Source organism: Pollachius pollachius (assembly GCF_949987615.1).
Source record: "Pollachius pollachius genome assembly, chromosome: 18".
NCBI lineage: Eukaryota > Metazoa > Chordata > Actinopteri > Gadiformes > Gadidae > Pollachius > Pollachius pollachius.
The window spans coordinates 13422514-13441474 of record NC_136951.1 but is presented as its reverse complement, the minus strand read 5'-3'; the positions used below and the strand labels follow the sequence as shown (position 1 = coordinate 13441474).

The window sequence follows — 18961 nt, the reverse complement described above, 5'->3', positions numbered from 1 at the left end:
CCGCCAGAGGAGTGCAAAGAGGACGGTAAGAGTGCTCCTCTTCTCCCTGGCTCACTCCCCTCCCTCCTCCCCGTATCGGCCTGCTCTGTTCCCCTCCTCTCCGGTCTCTTTTCCTCCCTTCTTCCTCCTCTCTTCCCCTCCTTCCCGGTCTCTCTTCCTCCTCTTTTCTCCTCCCATCCGGTCTCTTTTCCTTCCCTCTATCTATATCGTCCCTCACTTTCCCCCCCCCCCTTGTTACGGGTGACAGTTGGTAAAGTGAGGGAAAGTGGGTTGTCTGGCAACAGGAAGGTTGCTGGCTCAATTCCTTCCTCAATTCCGAGTGTCGAGGTGTCCCCTCGCTGCTCCTGCCTTGCACGGCTGACATGTCTGTGTGTGAACGTGTGTGTGAACGGGTGAACATGGATGCTGTTTCTCCGCTCTGGTGGCTCCTTGCTGTGTCTCCGTTTGATTGGACGGAGATCAGCCCCAGCCTGGCATGTCGTGCGTGTAGGCGTCGCTCTGCGGCAGTTCACCAAGGGTCACTCTTAAGCACAGATGGGATTTTCTTTGGAACTTTTAGTGCAGCATAAGCTGCAGAGAGAGTGAGACGCCGGGCGACCTTTACCGTGTGATGAGGGCTATTTCAGTCTGCTCTGCTAATCACCCGAGGTGTGTTTTCAGTTTGTTTGTGAGGCCCATTGTTTACCGAGCAACGTTGCCGTGTGTGTGTGTGTGTGTGTGTGTGTGTGTGTGTGTGTGTGTGTGTGTGTGTGTGTGTGCGCGCACAAACATGTTTTTGTGTGTGATGTTATGCAGAACTCTTTATATCAAATGAATATCGCATTGGCCTGTCCTTCAACCGACCACACACTCAAACACACATACACAGTAACAGACACACACACACACACACACACACACACACACACACACACACACACACACACACACACACACACACACACACACACACACACACACTCAAACACACACACTCAAACACGAACTAATCAAATCACAAGGATACAAAGGACATACAGTGAAATAAGTGTTGATACAGTCAGCGTTGGTATAACAGTATTTATTTATGTGCATAGCTCCTCTCTTTCTAGCTGTTTCTATCTCTATCTCTGTCTCTATCTCTGTCTCTCCCTCCCTCCCCCTCTCTCTCTCCCTCCCTTCCTCTCTCTCTCTCTCTTTCTCTCTGTGTCTCTCTCGCTCTCTCTTTCTCTCTCTCTCTCCCTATCCATATCCATATATCTCTCTTGCTCCCTCTTTGATCCTGATATGTTTGGGGAATGACTGATTGATGGCTCTATAAGCAAATGAAGCCACAGAAAAGTTGATTGATGGCTCTGGTAGTGAATATAGCGATGGAGAATCCCTGTGGGTGGGACTGCAGTTTGATACGGACGTACCAGCAACGGAATGAAAAATTATGCATTTGTGAGTTGTGATGGGTTGTGTGGAGTGTATGTGTGTGTGTGTGTCTGTGTGTGTGTGTGTGTGTCTGTGTGTGTGTGTAGTTATTTAAATTCCCATTCCATGGTTAGGGTACTGGGAGAAGGGTTGTTTGTTCCTTGAAAGTGAGTAATCGTGTGTTTCCTCTAAATATACACACTTGGCTAACACACACACACACGCACCCACACACAAACACAGCTCTGGGTGTGGATGTTTGTCGTGTTAGACCAGTAAGGACCGATTTAAAATGTGTCTGCAATATAACTCATGCAGGTCAACTAGAAGAAATATACAAGGGTTTCAAAAGTCGTGTTAGGAGGCCATATGTTTCAGCGAAACGAACTCATTCCTAACTATTTCACGACCGAGTGCAAACACATTTTCCAAACGAATAGATGTCGTAATTATCTTTTATTTCTGCTCATCAACGGAATCGTTCGTCTGTTTTAAACAAATGATCTGTGATTCATGAAGACTTGAATACGCTTTGAAATTACATAGCATATTTGAATTAGCTCGATATATTGGAAAATTAGTAGTTCTGAGTGTGGCTCCCTTTTTTTTTAACGGTAACATCAAAACCCATACCCTGATGACATGGCTGATCTCAGTGAGCTTGTCGATCGCTCGGTTCCTGCTGACACTGCAGCCTCTCAGTGCAGATGTCGTGTTCGGATAGCATCTTACTTCTCAAAGTCTGGGACAAGGGGTTGGTCCACCGTGATTGGATCCTCAGGCTCTGCTTGTTCAAAAGTGACGAATGACAAGCCTGTATGAGAGCTGAGCTGTTAGAACCAGCCCTGTTAGAACCAGAGGCAGACCTGTTAGAACCAGTGCTGTTCGAACCAGACCTGTTAGAACCAGACCTGTTAGAACCAGTGCTGTTAGAATCAGACCTGTTAGAACCAGACCTGTTAGAACCAGTCCTGTTAGAACCAGTGCTATAAGAACCAGACCAGTTAGAACCAGACCCGGTGGAACGAGACATGTCTTGCTCCGTGGGAGATCAGTGGCGGTGTCGTCTGCAGCACTCTTTGATCTTGTTTGCCTCGTCGCCGTGGGGATGCGTCGTAGTGGTCGGGAGGAGACGGAGCCGACCGGACAGATGTTTCTGGAGATGGTTGTATTGATTCTCTGCGTCGTCATGGCAACGACGTGTGCAGGCCGAGCGCTGAAACATATATTAGGATCCCACTTGTAGGTGTGTGTGTGTGTGTGTTTTGTGTGTGTGTGTGTGTGTGTGCGTGTGATTGCAAGCGTGTATCTGGGTCTGAGCCAGGCTCTAATCTGAGATAACAGGATCAGAGTTTCTTCAAACTGCGTCGGGCAGCCGGCATGATGGAGGTACAAGAGGAGGAGGAGCACAGGGAGGAGGTGGAGGAGGAGGTGGAGGAGACAGCCTGCACCGGTGAGGGACAGGAGGAGGTGGAGAAGCAGCACAGTGAAGAGTTCCATGAGGAGGAGGAGGATCCAGCCTGCATCTGTGAGGGACTGGAGAAGTTGATGGAGGTGGTTGAGGAGGACATCCACAAGGAGGATCTGCAGGAAGATGAGGAGGTTGAAAAGGATGGGGAGGAGATTGAAGAGGCAGCCTGCATGGATGAGTACCAGGAGGAGATGCAGGAAGAGAAGGGCTAGGAGGAGGTGACCCAGAAGACATCCTACATGGCGGAGGTGGAAAAAGACTCACGGATCTAGAATAGAGGTTTAAAGGTATTCTGAATCAGAGCCCAGCGAACGAGCAGAATCAAAAAGACCAGCAATACAAACCACTTATTTCCCCACTCCTGGCTCCAAGGTTTATCTGCTGCGCATACGGAGCACATCCTGTCCAACACAGGGCAGGAAACAATTGGCTCAGAACGCACATGCATGAGTCAACCTGCATGCGGCTGTCTGCCCACTTTATCCAGTTCACAAACAGCGGAGAGTGCAGCCAATCGTCACGTTTGACAGAGAGAGAGAGAGAGAGACTGGAAGTCTTTCACTGTGGGGTTTGAGGGAGAGGAAGAGAGGAAGGAAGGAGGGGGATCGAGATGCAGCGAGAGGAAACATTAATATATTAAATCTACTTCAAAGAGCAGAGCAGTACTGAAGGCGGAGGCATTGGGCATGACAGTAAGAGGCCTTCACATCAGAACTGTTCTATTGTCAGAACGTTTTACAACGTTCACATCAAAGGTCAATTGTAAAACATTTTTAGACATTCATCTTCAGCCTTGCACTGCTAGTACTCTGTTCTAGGGGGCATCATCTCACGGTAGTGATGGGGTTTGACTCCAAGCCGATAGCTACAGGGTTCAGACCCCAATAGTAGTCTAGCCCAGGGTTACTCAACATTTTTTTTATGAATCCAGTATGCATATTTTTTAAATTTTAATTTTATCTCTGCGGCCCGGTGGCCAATGTGGACCGGAATCGGCCTGCGGCCCAGTGGTTGAGAACCCCTGGTCTAATTAGGTAGCCATCCTCGAGCAAGTTGCCTAAGCCCCATGGTGCTGCTTAATGTGCTGTAGGTGATTTTTAAGTGCTGTCGTTTGAGGGTAGTTTGTCGAAATCGCAAAGCCATCCTTCAGCTATAAGTGAGTGGAATGCTCAGAAGATCTGTTTTCTTTTGACACCCTGCTTCTGTGAGACGATTTAGAAAAAAATGATCGCTCACGGCTCATTTCTGACCAATCAGGGTATCTCTTACGTTATTGGTTCAGAAAATTCATTTTGCAAGAATTTTCAATCAAAGGTGCCGGAAAACACCTCAAAGTCAAAGAATCAAAAGGAAAGAGGGAGACGAGAAGGAGGGGACCTTGGTGTTGGTAGTTTGGTTTCTAAATCTTGCTTTCTTCTGCTGTTAACAACTCTCACATCACACCCAAAGCATGCAATGTAATTTATCAATAAAACCTCTCCATACGTCTAAGTTACTAAACGGAAGGTATGAATTAAAGCATGTATTTCTTCGATTGACTTCACCCACTAATGGTTTTTATAACGATACATATTCCAAGTTACTTAGAAACTGCAAACATCATCGCCATCAGCATAAACACCACGTCAAATGGTGTTCACAGCTAATTCGCTCCCTTAATAGGATTTTAATGCTGATATATTTCCCAACTTTAACTTGGAGAGGATGTGGAATGCTGGGAGACAAACGGGAACGTCGTGCTGATCTTCTTTCTATTATTCGTTTTTGTTTCCGTTTTCGAGCGATTTGTAAAGTTCCCCTTGTCGTCTGGTCGCCCGGGAGAGAGAGGGGTGCAGTTGTTGTGGCCTGCAGAGGGGGGAGGGAGGGCAGGAGGGGGGAGACATAATTACATTCTACTCACGGGGAAGCAGAGCCTAGCGACGGAGAGAGGGAGACAGAGACAGAGAGAGAGAGAGACAGAGTTATCATCTCCTCGCACAGCGGGGGCTGGCGCATTCGTCTCGCTCGCCCCGTCTCATCCACGCTTCCTGGGGGAACAGCAGGGGTATCTCTCTCTCTCTCTATCTCTCTCTGCCTCTCTACCTCTCTCTCTCTCTACCTCACTCTCTCTGGCTCTCTGTCTCTGTCTCTACCTCTCTCTCTCTCCCTCTCTCTCTCTCCCGCTCCCTCCTTCTCTCTTTCTCCTGTCATGTCTCCTCTCGTTCTTCTCATCCTCAGAGTGTGTTTTACAGATATGTTCTCGTGGCGCTGCAGGCAGACTGTTGACTCAGTAGAGCAGCGCTGTGGGCTGGTGTTAGACAGCTCGCTGGTCATCTGAGGACAAGTCCACATGAAACAGGGCTTTCTGGGTAATTTCCACTCCTTCAGGCACAGCAAACACAAAGCAGCGCGTGTGTCTGGGCGTGCCAGCCCTCCTTAATCACAGATGAGTGTGCGTGTGTGTGCATCCGTGCATGATCCACAGGTGACTTATGTGTGGATGAGGAGAGAGAGAAAACAGAGGGAGAGAGGCACTGAGAATGGAGACGAGAGGTGGAGAGGCAGGTGGAGAGAGGGAGACAAAGGGAGAGAGAGAATGAGGACGAGGTTAGAGAGCCAGGGGGAGAGAGAGAGATGGAGGGAGAGAGAGAGAATGAGAATGAGAATGAAGACGATGGGGGAGGGAGTGAGACGGAGTAAGAGAGAAGGTGGAGGGGGGAGTAAGTCACCTGTAGGGACAGGAAAACCGAGGAGAGAGAGAGACAGGGAGAGGGGACAGAATAGTAATGGAGAAAGAGACAAGAGAAAAGGGAGATAGGGAGGGAGACGGCGTCCTCCATCACCTTGAGACTGCTGCAGTAGAAGAGAGGAGGAGGTTGAGGGAAGGGGCGGGGCCAGCATGGCTGTCAACAGGGTGATTGATGGGCTGTTTTGACAGCCCTCCCTGAGAGGATGCCTGAGGCCTGGAGATTGAGGGAACATTTGAGGAACGATCTCAATTTGAGGCCGTGGTGATGGAGTGTCTGGTGGAGCAGGATGTTCTGGGCCTGCCTGTGGTGGGCACATCCAGTGCAGTATATTTAGTTATTATCATACTAAATAAGTTTGATGATGTATCGTGTTTCAGATGAACATCAACAGAAAGCTTCACTATCTAGACGGACCAGACTCAGTTCATAGACCAAGCTGGCCAATACGTCCTGTATATTTAATTACTAATGTTTATCTTTAATATTATTAGTGATTTAGCCGATGCTTCTAAGTGATTTCAGGTACATGATCCAGAGGCAACAGTAGAGGGGAGGATATGTATTCTCAGGTCAGGCTCATGCACGTGGCCAGGCTCATATATGTGGCCATGCTCATGCACAGCTTCAGGCTCATGCACGAGGTCAGGCTCGTGCATGAGTTCAGGCTCATGCACAGGTTCAGGCTCCGGCACAACGGCAGGCTCATGCACGGGGTCAGGCTCATGCATGAGGTCCAATTTGCCCGCATAAATGTATTTTATTTACAAGTGACTTATTTATACTATTTATTAACATAATAAACACATTTATTAGTTTAGTTATTTAGATTTGACACATTTATTAATTCATATATTTATTTTTAATGATGTCGCTTTCGCTCTTCCAAAAAACGCCCCCTGGCCAAAATATTAAACGTTTTTTATAAAAATTGTTTTATGGTTGTAAGATCTACAACCGCGGACGACGTTCTGTTTACAAGCCTCCCTCGGGATAACTTTATTACATTTCAAGATGTGTTTCAGTTTAAGTCCGCGATATTTTAAATGATCACGAAATTAGCTTTGCAAAAGTATTAAAAAACAGAATTAAAAAAAGTTCAAAAATATATTTTTTACGTTTTAATTAATTACTATATCATATAACATATTCTTCCTACATTTCTCTGCCTCTCTCATCCTCTCTTTCTCTTTCTCTCTAACTCTCTAACTCTCTCTCTCATCCTCTCTTTCTCTCTCTCTCTCTCTAACTCTCTGTCATTGTCTCTCTCCGTTTTATTTTGCTTTGTCAGTTTTAACTCTCCGAGTGGATTTTAACTCTTACCGATACGTTATTCCGTCTGATTAAAACATCTGTGATTCCGCCTCAAGATGCGTTCGCTTTGTGTGATCACGGCGTGTGAGACAAAGGGTGGTGTGTCTGACAGAGAGCGACACCTTCCACTTCTCCCGCATCGCTGGATGCAGGTGGCGTCGACACAAAGACACAGCGAAGGTTTTGTCTCAGAAAGCACACACACTAATTATGTTGACGTCCGCGTCTGTCTGTCTGTCATACACGTGTGTCTGTGCGTGCGTGTCGGCTAGCGAGCAGCCAATTGCACATCGTCAAACCCAGAGAATTACGGCCCCCTCCTGCGTTCCCTTAAACAGACTCTTGAAACTCGGTCTCCGTGCTCACAGCGAACAGCTGCAGTTAACTCATTTGTTTTATTGTGCCCAGACTAGCAGATAAATCAGCATCTAAGGGTTCATTTGGCCCAGTCAGGTTTCTCAGTCTCTCGCAGACAAATTGACTTTGGGTTCCATCGATATCTCAGCAGTCTGCGCCGTGGCAGCGGTGATGAGCGAGATGAGGGGTGGAGCAGCTGACAGATGAGGATAATTACATTGTACGCTGTTCTAAACATCTCGACGGGCCTAAGTGTTCGCTTGAGTAGGACTGCTTTATTATTATGACTGCTTTATACAATGTGATTTATTACTGCTATACCCTTGATGATTTACCTTTATACAATGTGGTTTATTACTGCTATACACCTGTTGATTTACCTTCATACAATGTTGTTTATTACTGCTATACCCATGATGATTTACCTTTATTCAATGTGGTTTATCATTAATACTGCTATATACCGGATAATTTACCTTTATACAATGTTGTTTATTACGGCTATACACATGTTGATTTACTTTTATACAATGTCACTGGTTAATATTATCTTTGCTATCTCGCCTGATATCTCGACCGCAATCTCAACTCAACTCTTCGACGGATTGTTGCTCTGATTGACAGACAGGGTATAGATTATCATCAGCCTAAAAAAGACACTTTGAAAAAAAATGAAGTGTTTTAAAAGACTGATTAAAGGGAGAGAGAGAGAGAGAATTATGGTTCATGAGTTTCTAGGTTACACCTGTTGAGGTGTCATTTGATATCAGCGTGTGTGTTTCGCTGAACTGGTATCTAGAGGGAAATGTTCTGCATGTCTGTGCGGTGTTATGTTGAGTGTGACTGCTGTTGTGAAACTGCTAAGAAAAAAATTTAAACTATGAAACAAGAGCCAGGCGGTTTGATATCACCAGGAATAACAGAGACCGGGCTTAGACCCCTGGGAGCAGATCCAGTCTCACTGTTGATGTTTGTCTGTGTCTACTACCTCTCCCTCTCTGCTCCAGAGAGGAACCCACCGCTCAGACTCTTTGCTCAGACTCTCTGCTCAGACTCCCTGCTCAGACCCTCTGCTCAGACTCTGCTCAGACTCTCTGCTCAGACACTCTGCTCAGACTCCCCGCTCAGACTCTCTGCTCAGACTCTCTGCTCAGACTCTCTGCTCAGACCCTCTGCTCAGACTCTCTGCTCAGACTCTCTGCTCAGACTCTCTGCTCAGACTCCCCGCTCAGACTCTCCTCTCTCTGCTCCGACTCCTTAAGACTGCTTTAAGATTCATCGCCGTTAAAATTGTCAGGAATCTCAAGCGATCATGGGATAAGGATGAGTCTTAATAGCTTACCGATTTTGAGTTTGGACCTCAATGTAAACTTTTTGCCAGTGGGAGTCCCTGACTGAGAGGCCTGGCTCCTATCTCCTCCTGACTGACAGGTCGAGGAAATGAAATTAACATTTTGAACTTCAAGTCACTGTGGATCAAAGTGTCTGCTAAATGACTACAAAGTAAATAGTAATAATAGAAAACCGAGTGTGGCAAATTCCACCATTTTGGAATCACATGACGAGCCTGAGGAAACGGAGGAGAAATGTGTCAGCAGCTCATCCTAATCCCCTCAGATTAAAAGCACACAGCTTTCCTTTAGACACGTTGAAGTTTCAGTGGTGTGAAATCTGGCGTTGGACCGCGGCGGGCTGCGCTGTAAACCGACAGACGCGGGGTGAGGAGGACAGCGTAGTGAAGCGGCTGGTTTCTTTAACGACTAAGATAGTATTTTCCTGGAGACAAGGACCCTCCGGAGTCCAGAGCGTTTAGCCTCCTCCTCAGAAGGTGGGAGGGCCCTCAACGGCTGCCACCTTCAGAGGGAACAGGACAAACCAACGCTCTCTTTACTTTTAATGAGCTGTTTTTACACTCTTCCCTTTATCAGAATGTGAGGGGTCCTTGATTGCTTTGAAATGCGCTTTTAATGTGTTGTTATTATTAGGACAGAGGAACGTGCCGTCGTTCTCAAGGTCCTTGTGTTGCAACGTGGGGGGGGGGTTGATGCAGGCGGGGAGAGGGGAAATGGGAAGCCAACTTTCTCCGTCCTGAAGTGGAGGGAGTCTAGTCACATGAGACGAAAGAAGAGAGACTGTAAGAGAACATCAGTAGTGGCTTCAACATAAAAGCCCTGATTGAAACAAGATGAGGGGATGGAGGATCTGCTGAAGGATGAGCTACTATCTTTCATAAGAAAGCTCAGAAAGACTAAAACAAACTGAACAGACACGCCATTTTTACCCCACTCATTGGAGAGCAGAGAGCGAGAACTGGCAGATCTCTGATGAAGTTGCAAAGTTCCTCCTCCTCCTCCTCCTCCTCCAGAAGAGGGGAGCAGGCCGTGATACGCCCTGACAACTTGACAACCACACACAAACACACGCACATACACAATACTGACACACACACACACACACTTTACTGACACATGCACATGCACACACTCCAGTTGTTACAGTCTATTGCATTGTCAGCATGATATTGTGTGAGTGTGTGTGTTTATGTGTATGTATTTGTTGATGTTTGTGTGTGTGTGTGTGTGCGCGTGCGTGTGCTCTACTTGATACTGAATGCTGTGTCTGAGCTTGATATATTCAGTATGTGCTGTGTTGTCTTTCCTCTGCTGGACGTTTTAATAGGAAACGGTTCAGTTTTCATTATGTGATGTGTGGGGAACCAGTAGTTGTCAGCACTTTATCTTCTGTGTGTGTGTGTGTGTGTGTGTGTGTGTGTTGACATGTCATGTATGTTCATCTCTCGTGTATGTTTACGTGTAACATGTTGTAGAGAGAGGGGGAGAGACAGGAAGATCTTCCGCTTCCATGCACATGTATGTGCGTGCATGTCAACTGTACATGGGTACATGTGAGGTGGGTACAGCGTGTGTGTGCGTGTTGCTCAGTGAAAGTGAAAACATTAAACGTCTTCCATATTTAATGAGGGAAGACGTGTGTGTGTGTGTGTTTGTACGTGGATATGTGTGTTGCTTAATGAGCAAACCCTAAAACATTGTCTTCTTGGAAGTTTAATAATTGATTCTGAGAGGCTCTGAGGAAGGGCATTGATACAGAGTAGCGTTGCCAGGGGTATAGAACACACGTGGGTGAGGGGTCAATTTAGTAAATCTAACAAAGGGCACCCATCATCTCTGAACGTCTCCCAGCATCCCTTCAGGGCGTAACCAAGGAGACGAGCTGTCGCGGTCACATGTGCTTAGCATTAGCATGTGCTAACCCTGTAGCAGGCTGCACCTCCCCTGAGAAGCGGTGGCCTAGTTCCGCACTCGCCCTAGGGACCCTGGGAGCCTGCTCCTGTCTCTCATTAGAAAAACATTACTGCTGCTATTATCTGCGCTCGCCTCCTGATTAGCTTAGCATAGTCCCTAATCAAAGCCACGTTCTTTACGGGGCTGAGCGGGAAATACGGGCTCCCTGGGCTAGAGGAAGCTACCGTGCTGCTAGCTTGGAGGGAGACACGCTTGATCTTAGCGTAGCGCCTCCTCATACGGTTTTGTACTTGAAGGTGCTAATATGCTAATAGGCTAAGGTTCGCTGCGGGAGGGTACACTAGTCCCAGCCAACTCTTTAATGACAGATCAGAAATAACGCCGGCATTAAAAACATGTTTTCTTTATGGCAAACATCTCTTGGATGAGGTCTTTATGCATATTTTTGGTCATTCCTTTTGAAACTTTTCTTTCTGTTTCTGCTTTATGTGTGCTCATGAGGAAAATGTGTGATGTCACGCTATGATCAGTGCTCAATATGCAGAGCATGCAGGGGTCTTTTAAAGAAGGTGTATGTTGATCAGTCAGGCACAGAGAGAGTCCCATTTTGACTTGAAGGTTCAAAGTATGAATGTAAACAGCCTTTTTATTTTAGGAAGGGGAGCTAATGTTCCTCCACCCATAATGGACGGCATCAAATGCAGTTTATTAATGTATATCAATGTGTCAAACCCGCTGGCTCTGTCGTTCTCTACTGCTCTCCTCAGCAGACAGACAGTGACCGGTTATTTATAAATACGTCTCCATCAAAACCTTTTTTTTAATTTGATTTATTTTACTTACCGCTACTTATTCATGGCTCGTATTTAAAACTTAAATGAAGTTTGCCCTCCTCCTCATCTGCTTTGAACCGAGAGGCTGAACGGAGCTCTGGGGCGATGAAAGACGACGTGATGACCCTGAGAGCTCTCAGTAATCCGTGCCTCCAACTCCAAGCATAATATTTACAGCCTGGAAATGAGGAAGCGCATTAATATTTCATCACTAAGAAATCCACCACCCGATCTATCAATATTTAGTGTTATTTCTACAGCCTATCTGAGGGAAAGCATGTTGTTGATACACTGCTTAAGAGCACATTGGCAATGTAAAGGGCTGCATGAATGCATACATGGGGCTTGTTCTGAAGTTCCCTACAGATACTAGAGTCTAAAGTCTAGAGTCTAAACCCTCATGATCACAGCAACACGTGACGCCTGGCAGCAGGAAAGAAACATTATGGGATGCTTTGCTTCTGAAAGTGCAACAATCTGTCCGACTAAGTACTCTTTGAGTTCCTATTATCCGTAATGACTTTTTACTCTCTCCTCCCTCCCACTGATCCACAAACCTTGAATCTAGTTGTCTTCTTTATTTTCTGATTGAGCTTTTCTTGTTTGCCTTTGCCCCTGCAGAGCTTCCGTACGGCTGGGAGAAGATTGATGACCCCATTTACGGCAGCTACTACGTGGAGTAAGTTAAGAAACTTGTTCAATACGTAAATATCTTCAAGCTACGACGAGGCGTGCGTGCATGTTTCCGTGCGTGCGTGTGTCTGTGTGTGCGTGTCTGTGTGCGTGCGCATATGCATCCGTGCATGCATGTGTGCGTGCGTGCATGCATGTGTCTGTGTGTGTGAGCGTGTGTCTGTGTGTGTGTTAGGGATGGGAAAAACGATTATTTTCCGGGAATTAGTTATTTCAGTTCGGTTCAATATCACGATTCGTTCGTTTGATTCGTTCATTTAATTCGTTCGTTAAGACAGATGGTCTGTTTCGTCATTTGGCAGGGAATCGGAAATAATGGAATAAATGTTAATCAACATACAGCCTACTACTTTCTAATGTTCTGGCGAAATTACCCAGGTTAAGTGTAAATATAAAGCATATATATAAAGCACATAAGTGTCTTTTTTTTCATAAATATCCTTAATACATAATGGGGTGCAGTAGGAATTAAATGGCGTCTTCCAAGAAGCGCTAATAAGCAGTGAAGCACGTTAGCAACTAGACCAAACGAGACTCGTAATGGTAGGTAAAACAATACTTTATTAAAGCATGCAATTGTGATGTAGAACAAAATAAAAAGAAAACATAAAGTGCTTGCATGATATTGAAGCCTACAGCGATCGTTAGTTAACTTGTGTGGTGGTGCCTTATCATTTGTTTACCCATGGGCCATGGCAACGCGATTGCTACCTGCCGTAGTACTCTCATTGGCTGAATCGTTGAGAATGTTTTAGACTCAATCAATATAAGGTCGTGGGGAGACTCTGTTTGTTGTATATTTTATTTATGTGACCATATTTTTGTAATATGTTTTTAAAAAAAGAACCAGTTCTCTTGTTTTGGGAATCAGTTCTCCTCGTTCACCTGAGGGATTCGTTCGTTCTTACCGAATCGTTTGCGACTGACCCATCACTAGTGTGTGTGTGTGCATGTGCTTTCCTGTGTGCGTGCGTGAGTATGTGCCTGTGTGCGTGTGCGTGTGCGTGCGTGCGTACGTGCGTGTATGTGGTTACCGGTGTTTCCCAGTGTTGGATGTACCCCTGTAGAATCTTATCCCCACCGTGGTCCTGCTGATGTTGGTTTTGAATCCAGTAGCCTCTGAAGGTATCCTCACACTGCTGTGAGCCGGCTGACTGACGTTAGTCTGTGATAATAATAGCCGAGCCCACATGTTCCTGTGTGCCACAGGCCTGCTGAATGATAATATAATAATATTGATTATGCAACAGTCTGTGCTGATGTCAAGGAGATAAGGGAGACATTGTTGGTACTTTGATATGCTGAAGTTTAACAGGGTTAGATGTGAACAGTCTCTCTGTCTGCCTGCCTGTCTGTCTGTCAGCTCGTCCATCTGCACCCCGGTTCCATTGTCCATCTCTGAATGTGTGGTTCTGGCGGGTGTATTTTGTCTCTCTGAATGTGTGGGTCTGGCGTGTGTATTGTTTATCTCTGAATGTGTGTGTATGGCGTGTGTGTGTGTTTACTCCCGGTCTTCTGCAGCAGAGGCTCTGGTCCTCTCCTCTCCGCGGCTGTCATGTTCCCAAAACACTGAACAGCCAACATACGGACACACAAAGAGCACACTCTATTCTAGGGAGAGGACAGAGAGTTTTTTTGGGGGCGTGGGGGTTATACACCAAAACTGCACCTGACTGAACGCTATCGCTACAGCAGGTTTAGCAATATCGCCTGTATCTAGGCTGCTGGGTTAGCACTAGCATTATCACCTGTATCTAGGCTGCTTGGTTAGCATTAACAATGCCTCCTTTATCTACTCTACTGGGATAGCATTAGCAATAGCACCTTAATCTGGGCTGCCAGTGCTAGGTTAGCATTATTGATATGCCAGGTAACATTTAACTTGGTTAGCTTTATCAGTAGCACATTTATCTAGACGTTTTGGTTAGCATTAGCATTAGCACCTTTAGCCAGACTGGGTTTCCGTTAGCACATGGCAATTGTATGGAAGCTTATAGGTTAGCCTGAGCAATAATAACGTTATGTCGGCGGCTGGGTGAGCATTAGCGCTAGCTGCACCGCTGTGCTTTTCTAAATGGCCGTATCTCAAGTGGAAGAGCCAGAGGCTGTAATTATCTCTGTGTAACAAAACATGTCTCAGGGCTTCCCTGTGTAATATGCACCGTGTCACTGCTGTGTACCCCCACAGGGGGCATGTGATGTAACTGTGTGTGTGAGCAGAGTGTGCACGAGTGTGTGTGTGTGGTGCTCAGTGGAGGGGAAAGCACGAAACATTGTCTTCCATATTTAATGAAGGAAGATGTTGGTGTGGGGGTTTTGGGTGGGGGCAGATGTTATACCCCCCCCCCCCCCCCCCCCCCCCCCCCACCACTGTCGACCAACCCTTTAAGAGCTCCCCCACATGAATCCCACCTGTGTGTGTGAGTGTGTATGTGGGTGTGGTTGAGTGCCCTTGCAAATATGTGTGTGTGTGTGTGTGTGTGTGTGTGTGTGTGAATGCACATCAGCCTGGCACGCAAGCACCCTCCCACAGACTGTGGGATGGTGGATGCCCCAATAAGGACTAATTACTTAACAGCTGCAGAAACAGTAAATTTCTTCATGGGAGAAAATGATGCAACTTGCTTCCTTGTGTGTTTGACTGCGTAAGCATGGAAGCTGCTGCCAGCCCACAATAACAGGAACCAGCCTCCTCGTTATTCATCTCCGGGAAGACCAACTATGCACTTAAACACATATATCTGTATCCTAAAATCTATATCTGTCTCTCTATCCTAGAACTGTATCCTAAGTCCTAGATCTGTATGGACGTCCTTTATTTGTATCCTCACCCTATATCTGTACCCTCTGCCTATATCTGTGTGTTCATGCTATATCTGTATCTTTAATCCTATATCTTTACATCAAATCTATAGCTGTATCTTAAAATCGTTATCTGTATTTTTAATACTGCATTTGTATCTTAATCTTATATACGTATATACATCCTATATCTGTAGATCCGTCCTATATCCATCTTCATCCTTTATCTGGAGGCGTCTGCTGAATGACTAAATGACACGGAGGAGACCTAACAGCAGCATGTCTGTTCCCTCTCAGCCACATCAACAGGAGGACCCAGTTTGAGAACCCGGTCCTGGAGGCGAAGAGGAGGGTCCAGCAGCAGCAGCAGATGCAGAGCCAGGGTCTCTCCTCCCTGCCCCTCCCCTCTATCTACCGAGGTAAGACCCCTCCCCTCTATCTACAGGGGTAAGACCCCTCCCCTCTATCTACAGGGGTAAGACCCCTCCCCTCTATCTACCGAGGTAAGACCCCTCCCCTCTATCTACAGGGCTAAGACCCCTCCCCTCTATCTACAGGGGTAAGACCCCTCCCCTCTATCTACCGAGGTAAGACCCCTCCTCTCTATCTACAGGGGTAAGACCCCTCCCCTCTATCTACCGAGGTAAGACCCCTCCCCTCTATCTACAGGGGTAAGACCCCTCCCCTCTATCTAAAGGGGTATGACCCCTCCCCTCTATCTACAGGGGTAAGACCCCTCCCCTCTGTCTACCGAGGTAAGACCCCTCCCCTCTATCTACCGAGGTAAGACCCCTCCCCTCTATCTACCGAGGTAAGACCCCTCCCCTCTATCTACAGGGGTAAGACCCCTCCCCTCTATCTACAGGGGTAAGACCCCTCCCCTCTACCATGGGTAGGGGAAGCCGGGTACCCTGACTGCTGTCGGGTCCACCGTACACATCTCTGTTGTTATTGTCATCTGCATGCTCTTCCTGTCGGAATGTAATTCTGTTCATCTCTTCTTGTTTGTCATCTTGGTATGACGGGGACAGAGTGATGCTGAGGTTTGTTTCTATAGTAACGTATCCCCCCCTTGCACAGAGAGTATATCATCGTAGTTACACTCTGATTCAATGACTCTCTCTTTGTTTGTCCCTCTCTCTCTTCTGTTTTAACCTCTCTCGCTCTCCCTTTCTATCTCTCTCTCTCTCTCCCTCTCTCCCTCTCTATCTCTCTCTCTCTCTCCCTCTCTCCCTCTATCTCTCTCCCTCTCTCCCTCTCTCTCTCTCTCTCTCTCTCCCTCTCTATCTCTCTATCTCTCTCTCTCTCTCCCTCTCTCCCTCTATCTCTCTCCCTCTCTCTCTCTCTCTCTCTCTCTCCCTCTCCCTCTCCCTCTCTCCCTCTCTCTCTCTCGCTATCTCTCCCCTTCTATCTCTCTCCCTCTCTCTCTCTCTCTCTCTCCCTCGCTATCTCTCCCCTTCTATCTCTCTCCCTCGCTCTTCTGTTTTAATCCCCCCCCACACACACACACACACACACACACACACAACTACATGCACCTTCCCCATACAACCCCCTCCCCCCCCCCCCCACCAAACACATTTCATCAGAGGCGTTGGTCTGCCCCTGCTCCACCCTCCCCCGGCCCCCCCCGGCCCAGCTCCACCCCCGCCCTCCGCCAGACCGCTGGCGGAGCCTCGGCGACCTGTCCCGCTCCCCGGTGGCCACGCCCCGCCGGACGGCCCTGGCGGGACACGCCACGCCCCCGCCCCCCTTCTCCTCCTCGTCGGCCCACGGCTCGCCCCTCAGACACGCCCTGGGGCGCCGGCGGATCGCCCCCCCGTGCCAGCACCCCCACCACGGCCGCCATCACCGCTCTGAGCTGCAGCTGTCTCCGCTGCACCTCCACCAGAGGGAGCAGTCGCTCCCGGTCTACACCACCCTGGTGGTGGGCCCGTCCCCCCTGTCCCTGGTGCGCTACGTCAGTAAGTACGGCCCGGTGGAGGAGGCTGAAGGAGGGAGGTGTCCTGCTTCTTTGTTCCCAGCCCCTCCATCGCTGCCACCCCCCCAGCTTCCCCCCTCACGCCCTCCCCTAGCGCTAGCATGCTAGCCCGCTAGCTAGCCTCACAGATGTATCAAGCTCCTGCGACACCCCTCCTCCAACCACCAACCAACCCCCCCCTCCCCCCTCCTCCTCCCAACCCCCCGTATGCCCGGGCCCCTGCAGGCGACTGATTATTTTGCCTCTCCCCCCTGCTGCGTTGGACCGCTGACAGGCGTCCACGGATGCACCGGCGCCACGTGAACTCCTGATTAACAGCGAAAAACAAAGTGTGACTAAGCTTGTTGGCTGAGCTCCTCCTCCCTCCTCCTCCAGAGTGTCCCAACATTCCCTGCTTCTTGACTCCGCCACCACCAGCCCCCCTCGGTCCAAACAACCCACCGATTGCCACGGTTTCCCTCGCAAGCATCTCGGATCCCCGAGCCAACTCCTAACCTCCCAGCAACGCTTCTGTTTATATATCCATCGCTGTGAAATCGCAAATCTGTTCCCCCCCCTCACCTGGAACCAAAGGAAACCCCTCTGCGCTACGGACCGATTCCCTGCCTTCACCCCCGCTCTTCCTCCATCGAGTAAATCAAGGCCAAACCTCCCCCACTGTATATCTATAAACAGCCCTGCTACCGCGGTTCTCAACGGGCGGGGACACCTGCCTCTCCACAACACTTTGCATACCAAAAACACAAGTGCCTTCACAGAAAACTCAACTGCAAACGCCACAACACAACTGCAAACGCAACAACACAACTGCAAACGCAACAACACATCTGAAAACGCAACAACACATCTGAAAACGCCACAACACAACTGCAAACGCCACAACTCAACTGCAAACGCCACAACTCAACTGCAAACGCCACACCTCAACTGCAAACGCCTCAACTCAACTGGAAACACCACAACACAACAGCAAACGCCACAGCACAACTGCCATCGCCATAACTCAACTGTAAACACCACAACAACGCTGTTGTGACCGTCTTAAGTATTTTGACGATGAAAAGGAATGGATGGTACTGCGGCGGACTGTTTGATATTCTCACAGTATAGAATGTGTATAGCCTCAGCCTCAGCCAATTTAAAAGTAATCTTTGAAGCGTAACCTTCTCTTCTGCCTGACTGATCTCCATCGGACCAGAATTGGATGTTCTCGCCACATGAACTGCAGAAGGCCGTTTCAGAGTGCAGTTTGACCCAATAAAATGGACAACAGCCCCTCATTGTACTCAAAGTAGGACTCAGACAGACAGGCCGAGCTAGGCTCTCCACTTTCTATACAGTATGAGGAATAATCTGTTTCATTGTCAACATCGTTCACAATGAATCTTCCAATCCACACTCTCTCCCATTGTGTAGCGGCTTATGTATTTGTGTTGTGGCTTGTGCAGTTTCTTTTTGTGTTGGTGTCTTCGGTGAATGCTTTTGTGTTTTGTGAACATGCAAAGCATTGTGGGTACGCGGTTCGTTCCAAACATATCATGCCCATACATGTCGTGTCCTGAGACCTTCAGACTGTTTAACAACCGGGTCGGTTCAGGGTTAGTCAACCTATCAACCTATCTAGCGCCCGGCCCCTCCAACAACCTGACCTGCCCCCCATAGAACCTCTCTCCATCTTCTGCCCACGTAACTGAGCTGCTTTGGCTCTCACCCCACCCCCTCGGCTCCTGGGGGGCCGAGAGATGAACTATGGAAATAACTGAATAACTAACGCTGGTTTACTGAACTTTGTGTGTGTTTGTGTGTGTGCGTATGCGCATGTGTGTACGTGTGTGTGTGTGTGTGTATATAAACGCGTTTGCGTGCGTGCGTGTGTGTGTGTGTGTGTGTATGTATGTATATATGTGAATGTGTGCGTGCCTGTATGTGTATATGTGGAAAAAATGTGCGTGCCTGTGTGTGTGTGTGTGTGTGTGTTTGTGTGTGTGTGTCTGTCTGCCTGTGCATGTGTGCGTGCCTGTGTGTGTGTGTGTGTGTGTGTTTGTGTGTGTGTCTGTCTGCCTGTGCATGTGTGCGTGCCTGTGTGTGTCTGTGTGTGTGTGTTTGTGTGTGTGTGTGTG

The 18961-nt window shown here is 47.9% G+C and overlaps 2 protein-coding genes across 2 annotated transcripts in view; one reads left to right on the top strand and one right to left on the bottom strand.

Moving 5' to 3' along the window:
• magi2a (membrane associated guanylate kinase, WW and PDZ domain containing 2a) overlaps positions 1–18961 on the top strand; it is a gene marked incomplete at its 5' end in the record, with an annotated part of 152332 nt that overhangs the window by 89411 nt on the left and 43960 nt on the right. The window contains 3 exons of the mRNA XM_079755925.1: positions 1–25; positions 11987–12044; positions 15158–15279. The exon at positions 1–25 is cut by the window's left edge and continues 55 nt beyond it. Of these exons, the coding sequence (XP_079612051.1) occupies positions 1–25; positions 11987–12044; positions 15158–15279 (205 nt within the window). The remainder of the gene's footprint in view (positions 26–11986; positions 12045–15157; positions 15280–18961) is intronic.
• Positions 1–18961, bottom strand: part of LOC307089375 (histone H3.2) — a gene marked incomplete at its 3' end in the record, with an annotated part of 183935 nt that overhangs the window by 131060 nt on the left and 33914 nt on the right. The gene's annotated exons all lie outside the window — the stretch shown is intronic.